The 17,319-nt window shown below is 41.7% G+C and overlaps 1 protein-coding gene across 1 annotated transcript in view; it reads right to left on the minus strand.

Moving 5' to 3' along the window:
* LOC124611662 (kelch domain-containing protein 4) overlaps window positions 1-8,082 on the minus strand; it is a 47,612-nt gene extending 39,530 nt beyond the window's left edge. Inside the window, exons 1-3 of the mRNA XM_047140264.1 lie at window positions 7,849-8,082; window positions 7,591-7,761; window positions 1,215-1,450 (exon numbers count right to left, since the gene is read on the minus strand). Coding sequence (XP_046996220.1) covers window positions 1,215-1,450; window positions 7,591-7,761; window positions 7,849-7,962 — 521 coding nt within the window. The 5' untranslated portion in view covers window positions 7,963-8,082. The remainder of the gene's footprint in view (window positions 1-1,214; window positions 1,451-7,590; window positions 7,762-7,848) is intronic.
* Window positions 8,083-17,319: the final 9,237 nt, after the last annotated feature.

A 17,319-nucleotide genomic window follows, 5' to 3' on the forward strand; every position in this document is an offset into this window, starting at 1 on the left:
TATAGATGTAAGAGGCTAACTTAAATGCTGTAACAGTCGACATATCTATACGAGTGGTCACATGATGTTTGCAGAAGAGATTATATTAATTGGTTTGCACAAATCTAATTCTTCAACACAAATAAGCAACTCATTAAACTTATCCCTAAGTCCTCAGATATTATGATGCAATAAGAATAACTAATTTTGTGCACTGGCTCGATTAAAACAGGAAGCCCCTAATTTTTCTGTCAGTTTCTGAAAATCTCCAGTTTCAATTAGAGGCTGTTTGCATGAAATGTGTATATTAAAATTTGCTTTCTGGTTGCCTGTTTTCCAACACCAGTATGTCACATTGCTGAAGCTATCTTTACCAGGTCACCCTCAATTGAATAATTAGGGTCCCTATCTATGCTGCTGCCCACTTGCCACAATTACCACAGTGTCTTCCTTTGTGAATGGTCCTTGTATGTGAAATTCTTGAAGGTGATAGATGTTTAGGTTGTATACCTGTAATACCTTACAAATATTTTTGTGTCTTGAGCCCATGGCGTGTGCAATACCCTGCATACTGCTTACACCTTCCCTTCGAAAATTAACTGAATACAAGTGTGTGTATTTTTCTAAAATTTGTATTAAGACAGATGAATTGTATTAATTCATTAAATGCTAAAATTGGAACTGCTTGACCAAGGTCCACAAAAAAGTCATTGAGTCACAATCTTTCTAAAAAGCCAATTTATCAAGGGTGAATGTATTATGAAACATGGAAAAACCAAAAATGTGATAGTGATCTCTTCGCCTTTAATTTTTTATTAACTGCATTTTATTTTGTAGTTTCCTCTAGCCTCTCATCTGTCAGGGTCTCTAAATTTTAGGACAGAAATGACTTATCTATTCCATAGTTTTTTGTAGGGTCTTCTTAATATGACTCCTGCCCCACCGCTCTCCCACTATTTTAATGGACCAACTTTTGAGGAAGAAAATATGCTCTTCTGTAGTCCTGTTCCGGTCATTAACATCTGATTGCTTTTTAAACAACTGAATTACCTCTGTTGAACAATGTGGACCTTCATTTACAGCATGCATATTTTGAGTGGACATTTTCTAAGATATATTAGATTCCTTACTTTCAGTTTTCCCCGTCACTACAGAAATAAACAAAATCTGAATTTTACTGCACACAACTGATTGCTACATTTCCTTCATGAAATATATCTATTAACTCTGTATACCTTATCTTCTCCCACTTTTTTGTAGCTAAATGGTAAACCCAAAGGTCTCTGTAATGATAGAATTGAGACTGTGAAGGGCTGGCATATTCCCCACCAAAAATCCACAGCTGCCCTTTCCCAGCTGCTACAGCAACAGCCTGGTGACCACTGCGTGGTGGAGGAGCTCCTGGCGACTTAACTAACACCCACTCGTTGCGTGGGATGTTGTAAAAGAAGAGATCATTGTACATCTCCGTCTGGAAAATTAAAAATTGCGGACATCAGAAAGATTACAATAAAGATAAATATTCATATAATAAGTAAGACACAGCAATCACATTACAGCCTTATGTACTGAAATCTAATCAAACAAACTGTCATAATGACAATGCACTTAAGATGATAGCGTCAGCTTCAGTAATAAAACTAAACCAGAAATGCAGCAAAGAGCGAATGAGTTAGAAAATATAAAATGAACAAAGAATGTTTCAAAATACGGGCTTTCCTCAAATTAAGGTTTCTGACAGTTTATTTACACTATATATTAGGTGCAGAATCGCTCTTTCAGCCCATAATATACAAAATGGCGTGCTGTTTCTGCATTTTGTGATGCTTTTGTCAGTAACTTATAATTTTCCTATAATATCTATTGTATGCAATATTTTAACAAGGGAAAGAAAACACTAGCAGGCACAGAACTATCAGGTAGCATGTTTAATCTGGAATGTGCTAGACAAGCTATAGATCTATCACTTAACTGAACAAAGTGATGTGATAGAGAAGAAATGTGTAAAATCGTGCACCCAGTTAATGGTAATTGTTGAACATCAAAAATAAATTACAAGAAAATAATGTATGATGATTTGCTCATTAACTAAGCAAGTTAGCACGAAAACCAGTGCTAGCTTAAAACAAATAATTTCTTGTATATAAGACACTGCTTAGGGTAGTGGATATGAATGATATTACATATGTTGGACCTTATATACATGGCCTGACAAATACAGGGTGTTTCAAAAATGACCGGTATATTTGAAATGGCAATAAAAACTAAACGAGCAGCGATAGAAATACACCGTTTGTTGCAATATGCGTGGGACAACAGTACATTTTCAGGCGGACAAACTTTCGAAATTACAGTAGTTACAATTTTCAACAACAGATGGCGCTGCAAGTGATGTGAAAGATATAGAAGACAACGCAGTCTGTGGGTGCGCCATTCTGTACGTCGTCTTTCTGCTGTAAGCGTGTGCTGTTTACAACGTGCAAGTGTGCTGTAGACAACATGGTTTATTCCTTAGAACAGAGGATTTTTCTGGTGTTGGAATTCCACCGCCTAGAACACAGTGTTGTTGCAACAAGACGAAGTTTTCAACAGAGGTTTAATGTAACCAAAGGACCGAAAAGCGATACAATAAAGGATCTGTTTGAAAAATTTGAACGGACTGGGAACGTGACGGATGAACGTGCTGGAAAGGTAGTGCGACCGCGTACAGCAACCACAGAGGGCAACGCGCAACTAGTGCAGCAGGTGATCCAACAGCGGCCTCGGGTTTCCGTTCGCCGTGTTGCAGCTGCGGTCCAAATGACGCCAACGTCCACGTATCGTCTCATGCGCCAGAGTTTACACCTCTATCCATACAAAATTCAAACGCGGCAACCCCTCAGCGCCGCTACCATTGCTGCACGAGAGACATTCGCTAACGATATAGTGCACAGGATTGATGACGGCGATACGCATGTGGGCAGCATTTGGTTTACTGACGAAGCTTATTTTTACCTGGACGGCTTCGTCAATAAACAGAACTGGCGCATATGGGGAACCGAAAAGCCCCATGTTGCAGTCCCATCGTCCCTGCATCCTCAAAAAGTACTGGTCTGGGCCGCCATTTCTTCCAAAGGAATCATTGGCCCATTTTTCAGATCCAAAACGATTACTGCATCACGCTATCTGGACATTCTTCGTGAATTTGTGGCGGTACAAACTGCCTTAGACGACACTGCGAACACCTCGTGGTTTATGCAAGATGGTGCCCGGCCACATCGCACGGCCGACGTCTTTAATTTCCTGAATGAATATTTCGATGATCGTGTGATTGCTTTGGGCTATCCGGAACATACAGGAGGCGGCGTGGATTGGCCTCCCTATTCGCCAGACATGAACCCTTGTGACTTCTTTCTGTGGGGACACTTGAAAGACCAGGTGTACCGCCAGAATCCAGAAACAATTGAACAGCTGAAGCAGTACATCTCATCTGCATGTGAAGCCATTCCGCCAGACACGTTATCAAAGGTTTCGGGTAATTTCATTCAGAGACTACGCCATATTATTGCTACGCATGGTGGATATGTGGAAAATATCGTACTATAGAGTTTCCCAGACCGCAGCGCCATCTGTTGTTGAAAATTGTAACTACTGTAATTTCGAAAGTTTGTCTGCCCAAAAATGTACTGTTGTCCCAAGCATATTGCAACAAACGGTGTATTTCTATCGCTGCTCGTTTAGTTTTTATTGCCGTTTCAAATATACCAGTCATTTTTGAAACACCCTGTAAAAGTGAAGCACCTAGAAGAAGAGGAGGAAATGAAATGAAACTTCATGGGTTGAAAGGACACATGACGTTATTGCAGTGATTGCAAAATCAAGTCAAATTTATATAGAACATGGCAGTATGGGCTCACTTATCAATACAACGTTGCACCTCCTCTAGCTTGGAAGCACGCACTGTTTTGGCTGGGAAGGGTGTTATAAAGCTATTGTATCCTCTCCTAAGGCAAGCTGACCCACAACAGTTGTAATTTGTCCTAGATATCCTGGATACTGGCACTGGAATGGAGTTGATTCCTGAGTTGGTCCCACATATGTTCTACTGGGGGCAGTTCTGGGAATCTTGCTGGCTGTGGCAGTACCTTAACATTATGCACACAGTTCTTAGAAAAACATTGTGTGTGTGGACAAGCAATGTCTTGTTAAAAATGGCACTTAGTACTGTCACATGAGGGGTAATGTATGAGGACACAGGATGTCAATGACATACTGTTGTGTTGTGAGAGTTCCCTCAATCTTTACCAGGCATGACCTGAAATCATATCGGATGGCTCCCTGTTCCCCACACCATGATATCAGTAGTTACACAACTGTGCCTCTCCAGACCATTGGAAGAATAGGATATCTCCCGAGACCACTGCTGTACCTGCTGATGATGGTCATTTAGTAGTGCAGAACCACGATCCAATGCTGGACACTATTTGAGGCCATTCATCAGCATTTCATTCTTCATAGTCACTGCATCACTCCAAAAGCAGCTGCATGGGATGGCAATTCTCTAGTCTGCCAGCTGCTAGTCTCCAACCAATGGTGCACAATATTAAGAAAGCTGCAGGGAGTCTATTACTTTGGCAGACACAGATGTGAAAGGGTTGCAATGAACAATGGACGACTGTCAAAACCGAATGCTCCACAAATCTGAATATTGCCAAAGTCAAGCAGTCAGCCAAAAGGAGTCCACTTTCATATTCTATTAGGTGCTGACCATGCTGTCTTACATGAGATTGTGGTATCTCCACGTACTAGATGTTCTATTTATCTGATGACCATCTGAGTGGCGCACATAGATGTCGTGCATCGAACATTCCATTGCCCAGTGATCAGATGCTGTGTCACCTGTCTACTGGTGCAGTACGACATGACAACATTTAAAATATAAGCAAATAAATTTTGTATTCACCCATGTCAAGCAAGGAGATGCTGGAACACTCTGCCATTATTTTCCACACATCCATGACAACTACTCAAGAAATTATTAATCACATAATGTAATTCTCTCCGAGATATTGAATTAATTGATTCCTTGAGTTCCTCTATCGTGTGAGGATTTGTTGTGTACACTTTGTCCTTCAGTGCACCCCAGAAATGAAACTAAGCAATAAGGCACAACTGTATCAAGTGCATTCTGGAAGAAAACATACATGGCATCAACATAGGAACGATTATCTATGGCCCTCTGGATTTCATGGACAAGAGACTTTTTTCTTCAAAAAGGTCATAATATGAACGCATAAAACATTTTCTATCAATCTACAACAGACTGAAGCAAGTAGTATGGGACTGTTAGATAATACGAGCATTCAGGTACAGAGAGACAGTCTGAATGGTAAATAACAATTGGCAATTATGGTTTGTAATCAGCAAGCAAGCTGATCATTCTGAACTCTGGCTCTGAGATTTAGAAGCACTCTGACCTCCATGGAGAATGCTTCCAGTATATCTCTGTCAGGGTGCAGATTGGTTGTAAACTCTTCATATACTGTCAAGGCAGTGTACCACTGGTAGCATTGTAGGAGGTCAAACTATTACATACATATTTTCTGGGATGTTGGTATTCCATCTGGGCTGAAAGAATACCAGGAATAGTGGATTGAGGGAGATCAGCAATGGGTCAAGCCCATCGGGCAGGAACAGTAACTTCTGTGACCGCACTTTGCAATAAATACTCATTAGGAGAGTATTGATGGGTGATCAGTTTTAATTGTTAAAAATCATTCAAAAGCCAAGATCGTACAAAATATTTTTTTTATTCAAGACAAACACTTTCAACAGTCTGAACTGTAGTCTTCAGGTCTTAAACATTTTTTTGTAGTTAATATGTTCATTTTATGCTGAACCTCATGCACAAGGTGTCAAATGCTACGCTTTATCCAGTTAACATCTTGTGAATGAGGTTCAGTGTAAAATGAACATGTTTTCCTACAAAAAGACCTGAAGATGACAGCTAAGACTTATGAAACCAGTTGTTGGGGGAGGGGGGGGGGATGCTTTGTGCAATCTTGGCTTTTGAATGGTTTTTAAAACAATTCATGGCTTTTGCACAAAAATACTGCACCTGCTCAAACTTTGTTGCTTTTTTGTGAATTGTTGATCAGAAACAATACTGTAATGATGAGTCAGCCTCTATACTCATCAGACATGGCCCAATGTGACTTTTTTCTGTTCTCAAAAACAAAGGATTACCTTGCTTTAAGCATAGATGAGATTAAAGATGCATCAGTGAGAGAGCTAAAAGCTATCCCAAAAATCAAGCTCTAAAATGGTTTTGAGAGTTGGAAAAAGTGCTGGAGTAAGTGTATAACATCTAACACGAATTGTTTTGAAAGGGATAACTTTGATGTGGATGAATAAAAAAATTTCCCTCAAAAAAAGAATTCTGTTATGTTCTCAAAGCACTCCATAAGTTTTATTACAGAGGTACAGATGGTGGGATAAATTAAGATGATGACTATGCTGTAAACAAGAAAATTAAAAACAATATTACAAACAGTGAAGGAATCTTAGATAGAATAGCAACACTTGTCTCAAAAATAAACAAAAGATGCTCCATGTAAATTATCCAAGTCTGTGCACCAATGTGCTCACACAAACCTTTATGGTGAGTTACAGAAACTAGTACATGAAAGCAACTCCCGACACGATGATAATGCGATATTTTAAAGCAAAAGTAGGACAAAAACTGTACATAAAACTGACTAACTTTTAAGTAACAATACAGAAACTGTTCAGGATAAGCTGATTTTATACCAATTGGAAACTGCAAGTGATCAGAAACTCTGAGGTAACACACAGATACAAAGATGAAAAGAAACAGACTCATCAGTCAGGAAGCTGGAAGTGTAGATTATGAGAACGTATTTAAGTTTTGGGAGGCAATAACAATAATCCCATTTATCATCCACTGCTGGATACAGGCCTCTTCGAGGATTTTCCATACATTACAGTTTTCAACTTTCCACAACCAAGTATGTCCTATAATTTCCTTAAGGCCATCCTCTAACTCACTCTCTCTCTCTCTTTTTCCAATTTTTGTACATTAAGTTTAATTAAACAAGTTCAGCACATTAAAAAATGCATGTTATACATAGAAAAAAAAGGGTGCTTTTTTTTTTTTAACTGAGGCACTTACACAAACACCAAAAGAGTTGTAAGCAATAAGAAGACAAAGTAAACTAAAATGGACGAAGGGCAAAGTTAAAGAAAAGGCAAGAATTGGAAAGAATAATAGGAATATTGTACAATAGACTGAATTAAATGAAATTATTTGGAAACTTCTTGGAGAGGATAAGAGTGAAGGATATCATAAAAATATCTATGGAATGCCAGCTGAGGAATAGGCCTACGTCATCGAAAGTGGAACATTTCTGCAATTTTTATAGGGTATTCTAACTGCCTCGCTCATTGATTTATAACAAGCTTTTATAATACTGTAAAAACGATAGAGAATTCCAAATATTGCATTGCCATAATCCACAACATAAGAATGCCAAATGACGCCTGCCATCTCTCTGAAACAAAATGCCTAGTTTCGTACATGTACTTGGAATAGTTTGCATGCTGAAATCTTACTTTTTGTCCATTAAAATATTCTCCGCCAAATAAAATTAGCTCATCCTTTTCAGGATGGGGAACAAAAGAAAAGTTCACTCTTCTGCTTGGTGGGCCGACACGCAGTTCCACAGTTTGCATTTTCTTCTGCTCTTCTTTTTCGATTTGGGCAACAATTTTTTCAATATCATCCTAGCAAGAAGATATATGAAAAGTTATTTCAGGAAACAGAAGCGTTTTTATGGCGCATAACTGAAAATGAGCTTTTAGCGGCATTACTTCACCAATTGCAGCGAGTTCTTTCTTCTGTTTCTGAGACAGCTTCTTCTCTGTCTTCGCAGCGGTTTTCTCAGCTCCCTTCCCCTTTTTCTTATTTTTATCTTTCTTGCCCATGACACACGGTTATTACTGTTACTCTTCCTCAAACAATTTACGCTACAACACTACGATTGCACACCATGTGGGCAGCAAAACATAAACAAACATAACACTCTCGTGTCGCTATTCGATTGTTTCATGTCTGCAACTGGTCTGCTAAAGCTAAAGCTAAACATACAGTCTAACAAGCGGATCGGACGGAGCGACGGTGTTCTTTGAGTGACTGACTTTCGTATATATCTACATCTATACTCTGCAAACAACAGTGAGATGCATGGCAGAGGGTACGTCCCACTGAATTGGTTAATAGGATTTCTTCCCGTTCCATTCACGTATGAAGCGCGGGAAAAATGATTGTTTGAATTCCTCTGCGCGTGCAGTAATTAATGTAATTTCATCGCCACGATCCGTATGTGAGCGATACGTATGGGACTGTAGTACACACATCAAAATTTTTTTTGCATAACCTCGGTTCCGAGAGTTCCAGGAACCTATACGGAAAACTGGAATAGAGATCAACATAAACATTATTTCCGACCTTTTTATTGCTCATGAAAACCACACATTGCATGTTGAACCACCATACAGCGAGACCTTCACAGGTGGTGGTCCGGATTGCTGTACACACCGGTACGTCTAATACCCAGTAGCACGTCCTCTTGCATTGATGCATGCCTGTATTCGTCATGGCATACTATCCAAGACACTGTTGGTCCAGATTGTCCCACTCCTCAACGGCGATTTGGCGTAAATACCTCAGCCCTTTTCACTCTATCCCAGGCATGTGCGATAGGGTTCATGTCTGGGGAACATGCTAGCCACTCTAGTCGAGCAATGTCGTTATCCTGAAGGAAGTCATTTACAAGATGTGCACGATGGGGGCGCGAACTGTCGTCCATGAAGACGAATGCCTCGCCAGTATGCTGCCGATATGGTTGTACTATCAGTCGGAGGATGGCATTCACGTACAGCCATAATGACGGCGCCGATATGGTTGCACTATCAGTCGGAGGATGCCATTCACGTACAGCCATAATGACGGCTTCCATGACCACCAGCGGCGTACATCGGCCCCACATAACGCCACTCCAAAACAACAGGGAACCTCCACCTTGCTGCACTCGCTGCACAGTGTGTCTAAGGGCTCCAAACACGTCTCCGACTATTGTCTGGTTGAAGGTATATGCAACACTCACCGGTGAAGAGAACGTGATGCCAACCCTGAGTGGTCCATTCGGCATGTTATTGGGCCCATCTGTACTGCGCTGCATGGTGTCGAGGTTGCAAAGATGGGCCACGCCGTGGGCGTCGGGGGTGAAGTTGAGCATCATGCAGCCTATTGTGCAGCCTGTTGTCCACCACGACTTCCTGTGGTTGCACGAAAAGCATCATTCGACATGGTGGCGTTGCTGCCAGGGTTCCTCCGAACCATAAGCTGTAGGTAGCGGACATCCACTGCAATAGTAGCCCTTGGGCGGCCTGAGCGAGGCATGTTACCAACAGTTCCTGTCTCTCTCTATCTCCTCCATGTCCAAACACTTCCCTTGTTGAGAGCCCTTCCTGACACAAAGTAACAATGCGGACGCTATCGGACCGCGGTATTGACGGTCTTGGCATGCTTCAACTACAGACAACATGAGCTTTTTGCCTCCTTCCTGGCGGAATGACTGGAACTGATCGGCTGTCGGAACCCCTTCGTCTAATAGGCGCTGCTCATGCATGGTTGTTTACATCTTTGGGCGGGTATGGTGACATCTCTGAAAGGTCAAAGGGACTGTGTCTTTCATAAAATATGAACAGTCAACGTCTATCTTCAGGAATTCTAGGAATTGGGGTGATGCAAAACTTTTTTTGATGTGTGTATATTCCTAGAGTCATCATTTAAGGCCAGTTCTTGAAACTTTGTTAATAGACTTAGTTTATTCCTGTCTTCCAGTTCAGTTCCTTCAGTATCTCGGTGACACTCTGCCACAGATCAAACAAAACTGTGATAATTTGCTCTACCCTATTCTTTATACGTTTAATATCCCGTGTTAGCCCAATTTGGTCCAGGCCTATACACTTAAACAATATTCTAGAACTGGTCACACGAGTGATTTGTAAGCAATCTCCTTTGTAGACTGACTGCACTTTCCCAGCATTCTGCCAATAAACCGAAGTCTACCACCTGCCTTACTGGGCCTATGTAATGATTCCATTTCATATTCCTGCATAGTGTTACACCCAGGTATGAGTTGGTCGATTCCAACAGTGATTCACTGATAGTCATAGGTTACTACGTTTTTTCGTTTTGTGAAGTGCAGTTTTACGTTTCTGAACATTTAAAAGCAAGCTGCTAGTCTTTGCACCACTTTGAAATCTAAAAAACGCCTATGTGCACCCTACACTCAGCCAGCTATCTGAGTAGCAGCTTCTGATATGTAGTGCACATCTGACCCATTTAGGGGGACCCTACAGTTCTCAACCCTGGGATGCAAGTCGTGGAAGTCGCAGCAAGCTTGTCGCAGAACCTTCACAGGCTCCTGTCCAGTCCTTCTGCTCGACTCAGAAGCAATGGCCCGCGATCAGTTCTGGGAACAATGCTACAAATTGTGAGCTTTGTTGAAACTCCACGAGCAAGGCTGATCTTCTCAACCTTCTCTGCCAATCGATGGAATGACACAAGTATGACTGCAGAGCCCATACGACATGCGTCATTTGTTCCAACGTGCTCCACAATTCACAGCTGGTTGCACACGTTCCTCCTGTGGCTACTGGAATAGCCTCTTCAACTAGTTGAATGAGACCCCCAGGAATACACACTGAGTGCATTTGGTGTCCTTTCTGTCCCTAAGGTGTACCATCATTTGGTGTATGTTTGAGCTGCCAACAATTAACCCTTCTGTTACGTGCTGCAGATGGTAATTCTCTCTAGTTGGTCGTATCCAAACAATAAGTTGATAATATATGGTTGACAACGAGAATCGCTCATAAATTTATAGTCTTGGTTGTCACAAATATTTGGCTGTTTTCTGAACTACGTGCGTTTTCATTTCATAAGGCACATACTGTATAGTTTTTTCCATATGTATATAGGGTATTACGCTGACGAGTACAACCTGAAAACTATTAATTTCTGAGACTGTGGGTAGATTGGACCTAATAGTGCAGCTAAAGTATATGTGGGTGCTATGAGCACCAACGGAATTTATAATCTCTTGTCACGAATATCTACCTGTTTTTTCGGAATGTGTTGCTATTTACAAGGTGGTGTTAAGGTGAGAACCGAGAGCTAAGCTCATCAAAGATGTGCAGTTATTTTTATCGAAACATTTCGCTATTTTTCTGTGATAGGTTTATCACTATTTCCAAGGCGGTGGTTAGGGTAGAACCTAACAGCACAGCTTAAACTGGCATGAGTAAAACCGAATACTTGCTCAATCATTAAGCTTAGGAAATTACGAATGAGTGATGTGATTGGCTAACCACACTCCACTCCTTATTCATCGTGTTCGCCAGTGCAGTAATGTAATAGAAGTGGAGCCGTTCTACGCCCACCCACTAATACGGTCCCATCTAGGAGGTAGTAGAAGTAAGCTGTTTAACAGTAGCGGTTTGTATGGGCAGAGGGGAAAAAAGTGCCATGGCAAGACCCATGGGGAAAAAACCTCTGTGGCAGTCTGAACGGGCAGGAGGCCTGCTGGCGGATTTGTGCCAACAACAATTGTTATGTGTGGACGTTGGAAAGGTTAGTAGTGGGACATTACCCGTTGTAGCTATTGTCCGGTGAAGTTTTCTGGGCCACCTGCAGCGTCAGAATACCTGTGACATTCCAAGTTATCATCTGAGTGGTCTATTGGTCGTAAATCGGCCGCTCGTCGTGTTGGGTCGTGTGGGGTTTGTTCGTGTTCCGTGTGTTTGGCTTCGCTGTCTGTGCCATTTGGTAGGCTGTATGCATAGCTGGGGTTCGCCGAAATTGCTGTGTTTGTGTGCATAATTTAACCTGTCATAGGTGGGTAGTATCCCCAAGAAAAACTGTTTCTGGGCGGTTGTGCTTCCACCTATAGTTGTGGTCTTAGTTCCACAGATTTAGGATGAAGGGATTGTTCGAGTGTCTCGAGTTTTTGTACAGTCTTGTAGCGAGTTTTTTGGATATTTCTTTGAGATTTTCGAGTCGGAATTAGTTATGTAAGTCCATGGTGCACGTGTATGTTGGGGCATCGCTTATAATTCATAGCACCTTGTTCTCTATCATCAGCAGGCAGCACAGACGTGTTGGTGCTCCAGACTGAAACTGCATACTTGTCTGACAAGTGTCATGTACATCGACCTCGACGCCCTCCTATTCACTGTGCCTTGCCTGTTAAACATCTGTTTGAACCTCATGTATGCGTTACTCACTACGTGTTGTATGTTTTCCCCACATGTGAGTTTCTGGTCCAGCCAGACACCGAGGGATTTGACTTTCACATGGAAACGTTTCGGGAATGTCTGTAGTGTGATTTGTCTACAGTTTGATGTTTGTGCAGTTGTTTTAGTCTACATGTGAACAGAACTGCCTCACACTTGGTGTGTTAACCTTGATATGTCATTTCTCCAACCAAAGCTCGACAGTATTGAGTGCTGTCTATAGTCATGAATTTATGTTTGATGGTTTACACTCTTGCACTAAGATGGCTGTGTCACATGTGACCATCGTGACCATTGTGTTGTGTGTTGCTGGAATACTGGAAATGTAGAAATTAAAGAAGAGGGGTATCCTGCCCTGGGATACCCTGGCTTGTATACCATGTTCTGTTGATTGGTTACCCTGAATGTCAATGCTGAAAATTTTGCTTGTGTTGTGTAAGCATATGAGATGTATGAATCTCTCGGTATGAGATGTACGAATCCGTCGGGGAATCTTACATTACTGAGTTTGCTAACCAGGCCATTGTGCCATAGACGATCGAAGGCTTTTTCGATGTCTAGGAACAGCCCCGGTTGCTTTGCTTGTGTTGTATCTGTCTGTTATGTGCCGGCCGGAGTGGCCGAGCGGTTCTAGGCGCTTGAATCTGGAACCGCGCGACCGCTACGGTCGCAGGTTCGAATCCTGCCACGGGCTTGGATGTGTGTGACGTCCTTAAGTTAGTTAGGTTTAAGTAGTTCTAAGTTCTAGGGACTGATGACCTCCGCTGTTAAGTCCCATAGTGCTCAGAGCCATTTGAACCATTTTTTTGTCTGTTATGTATTCAATTATGTGGAAGAGTTGTTGTGTTGTGGTGTGGTGATTCCTGCAGCCAAAATACTCCAGTCCAGTGTTGTTGATACAGCGCCTAGTGAGTCGTTATCGAATCACCTTCTCAACAATCTTTCTGAGCGAGTTCAGCAAGCTAATGGGGTGATAATTTTGTGGGAGGGAGTAGTGTTTTCCTGGCTTCTGTAACATCAGGATCCCTGGCCACCTTCCAAAAGGCAGGGAAGTGTTGGTGTCTGTGGATGACATTCGTGATGTTTGACATGTATTCTGTAGCCTTATCTGTAAACTCCTTGAGGACATGGTTTTGAATGCCATCAGGACCAGGGGCTTTTCTAGATGAGTGATTTAATGTGTGCTAGCACGTCTGATTTTGCTTCCCGTAGGTTGGGCTATAAGTCGCGTAACCTCCTCGTCTGTTTCAAGAGCGAATGGTCGGTCTGAGGGAGCCAGATTCGGTGTGTATGACGCTGCTGGTATTCTATCTATCAGGTTCGCCTTCTCCTTCATAAACTGGGTGGGTCTGTCAGGCTCTTGTAGAGAGTGTGTACAGCGTCACTCGAGCTAGATTCCACACTTCTGGTCAGGTGGTATACAGCTCAGCAAGTTTCTGATCCCACTGCGTGTTTTGATGTGTTTGTATCTCCTTCTTTATAAATTCCTGGAGCCTATTAACGTGCTGTTCATACAACTGTCGTCTGGTGTACTGCCAGTGTCTCCTGAGACAGTTTCTCATTGTCTTCATCAGTTGGCTGAAACGCATGTAGTGATTCCTGGTAACACGAACTTGGTTCGCTGCCAGGCCAGTTAGAGTGCTGTAAGTTTATCGATCCTAAGTCATCTCGTTTTCGTATTGGGTGATTTAGTCTTCCACTTGTAGTAAACAGAAGCTGGTTTCGTCGCAGTATGTTTCTAATTACGACTTTTTGTGTTTATTGCACTTTATGAATTGTAAATGTGTTGCTTGTATTCTGCTTGATTTTTGCTCATATCTGTAATATTGGGAGAAGTAAATGATTCCATATCCGTTTTTTATTTGTGAACTTTATGAGGAACGTAATTGTCATCCAGTATCAATGAAAAAAAATTACTGAACTATATGAAAAACGTCCCTCCCCCCTCCCCTCCCCGCCCCCCATGAACCATGGACCTTGCAGTTGGTGGGGAGGCTTGAGTGCCTCAGCGATACAGATAGCCGTGCCGTAGCTGCAACCACAGTGGAGAGGTATCTGTTGAGAGGCGAGACAAACGTGTGGTTCCTGAAGAGGGGCAGCAGCCTTTTCAGTAGTTGTACGGCCAACAGTCTGGATGATTGACTGATCTGGCCTTGTAACACTAACCAAAACGGCCTTGCTGTGCTGGCACTGCGAACGGCTGAAAGCAAGGGGAAACTACAGCCGTAATTATTCCCGAGGACCTACAACTTTACTGTATGGTTAAATGATGATGGCATCGTCATGGATAAAATATTCTGGAGGTAAAATAGTCCCCCATTCGGATCTCCGGGCGGGGACTACTCAGGAAGAGGTCGTTATCAGGAGAAAGAAAACTGGCGTTCTACGGATCGGAGCATGGAAAGTCAGATCCCTTAATCTCGCAGGTATGTTAGAAAATTTAAAAAGGGAAACGGATAGGTTAAAGTTAGATATAGAGGGAATTAGTGAAGTTCGGTGACAGGAGGAACAAGACTTCTGGTCGGGTGACTACAGGGTTATAAATACAAAAGCAAATAGGGGTAGTGCAGGAATAGGTTTAATAATGAATAAAAAATAGGAGCGCAGGTAAGCTACTACAAACAGCATAGTGAACGCATTATTGTGGCCAAGATAGACACGAAGCCCACGTCTACACAGTAGTACAAGTTTATATGACAGCTAGCTCCGCAGATGACGAAGAGATTGATGAAATGTATGATGAGATAAAAGAAATTATTCAGATAGTGAAGGGAGACGAAAATTTAATAGTCATGGGTGACTGGAATTCGATAGTAGGAAAAGGAAGAGAAGGAAACGTAGTAGGTGAATGTGGAAAGGGGGTAAGGAATGAAAGAGGAAGCCGCCTAGTAGAATTTTGCACAGAGCATAACTTAATCATAGCTAACACTTGGTTCAAGAATCATGAAAGAAGGTTGTATACACGGAAGAGGCCTGGAGATACTGGAAGGTTTCAGATTTCAGATAGCTTATATAATGGTAAGACAGAGATTTAGGAACCAAGTTTTAAATTGTAAGACATTTCCAGGGGCAGATGTGGAATCTGACCACAATCTATTGGTTATGAACTGTACACTAAAACTGAAGAGACTGCAAAAAGGTGGGAATTTAAGGAGATGGGACCTGGATAAACCGACAAAAGCAGAGGTTGTAGAGAGTTTCAGGGAGAGCATTAGGAAACGATTGACAAGAACGGGGGAAAGAAATACAGTAGACGAAGAATGGGTAGCTTTGAGGGATGAAACAGTGAAGGCAGCAGAGGATCAAGTAGGTAAAAAGACGAGGGCTAGTAGAAATCTTTGGGTAACAGAAGAAATATTGAATTTAATTGATGAAAGTAGAAAATATAAAAATGGAGTAAATGAAGCAGGTAAAAAGGAATACAAAAGTCTCAAAAATGAGATCGACAGGAAGTGCAAAATGGCTAAGCAGGGATGACTAGAGGACAAATGTAAGGATGTAGAGGCTTATCACACTAGGGGTAAGATAGCTACTGCCTACAGGAAAATTAAAGAGACCATTGGAGAAAAAAGAGAACCACTTGTATGAATATCAAGAGCTCAGATGGAAACCCAGTTCTAAGCAAAGAAGGGAAACAGAAAGGTGGAAGGAGTACATAGAGGCCCTATACAAGGGCGATGTACTTGAGGACAATATTATGGAAAAGAAAGAGGATGTAGATGAAGGTGAAACGGGAGACATGATGCTGCGTGAAGAGTTTGACAGAGCACCGAAAGACCTAAATCGAAACAAGGCTCCGGGAGTAGACAACATTCCATTAGAACTATTGATAGGCTTGGGAGAGCCAGCCCTGACAAAACTCTACCGGTGAGCAAGATGTATGAGACAGGCAAAATACCCTCAGACTTCAAGAGGAATATAATAATTGAAATCCCAAAGAAAACAGGTGTTGACAGATGTGAAAATTACCAAACTATCAGTTTAATAAGTCACGGCTGCAAAATGCTAAAAAGAATTCTTTACAGACGAATGGAAGAACCGGTAGAAGCCGACATCGGGGAAGATCAGTTTGGATTCCGTAGAAATGTTGGAACACATGAGGCAATACTGACCCTACGACTCATCTTAGAAGATAGATTAAGGAATGGCAAACCGACGTTTCTAGCATTTGTAGTCTTAGAGAAAGCGTTTGACAATGTTGACTGGAATACTCTCTTTCAAATTCTGAAGATGGCAGGGGTGAAATACAGGGAGCGAAAAAGCTATTTAAAATTTGTACAATTGAACCTGATGACAAATATAAGAGTTGAGGGGCATCAAAGGGAAGCAATGGTTGGGAAGGGAGTGAGTCAGGATTGTAGCCTATCCCCAATGTTATTCGATTTGTATATTGAGCAAGCAGTAAAGGAAACAAAAGATAAATTTGGAGTAGGAATTAAAATCCACGGAGACGAATTAAAAACTTTGAGGTTCGCCGATGACATTGCAATTCAGTCAGAGACAACAAAAGACCTGGAAGAGCAGTTGAATGCAATGGACAGTGTCTTGAAAGGAGGATATGAGATGAACATCAACAAAAGCAAAACGAGGATAATGGAATGTAGTTGAATTAAATCGGGTGATGCTGAGGGAATTAGATTAGGAAATGCGACACTTAAAGTAGTAAATGAGTTTTGCTATTTGGGGAGCAAAATAACTGATGATGGTCGAAGTAGAGAGGATATAAAATGTAGACTGGCAATGGCAAGGAAAGCGTTTGTAAAGAAGAGAAATTTGTTAACATAGAGTATAGATTTAAATGTCAGGTAGCCGTTTCTGAAAGTATTTGTGTGGAGTGTAGCCATGTATGGAAGTGAAACATTGGCGATAAATAGTTTAGGCAAGAAGAGAAAAGAAGCTTTCGAAATGTGGTGCTACAGAAGAATGCTGAAGATTAGATGGGTAGACCGCATAACTAAATGTAAATGTCATGTGACTAGGGCC

The sequence above is a fragment of the Schistocerca americana genome, chromosome 1, assembly GCF_021461395.2.
Source record: "Schistocerca americana isolate TAMUIC-IGC-003095 chromosome 1, iqSchAmer2.1, whole genome shotgun sequence".
NCBI classification, from domain to species: domain Eukaryota; kingdom Metazoa; phylum Arthropoda; class Insecta; order Orthoptera; family Acrididae; genus Schistocerca; species Schistocerca americana.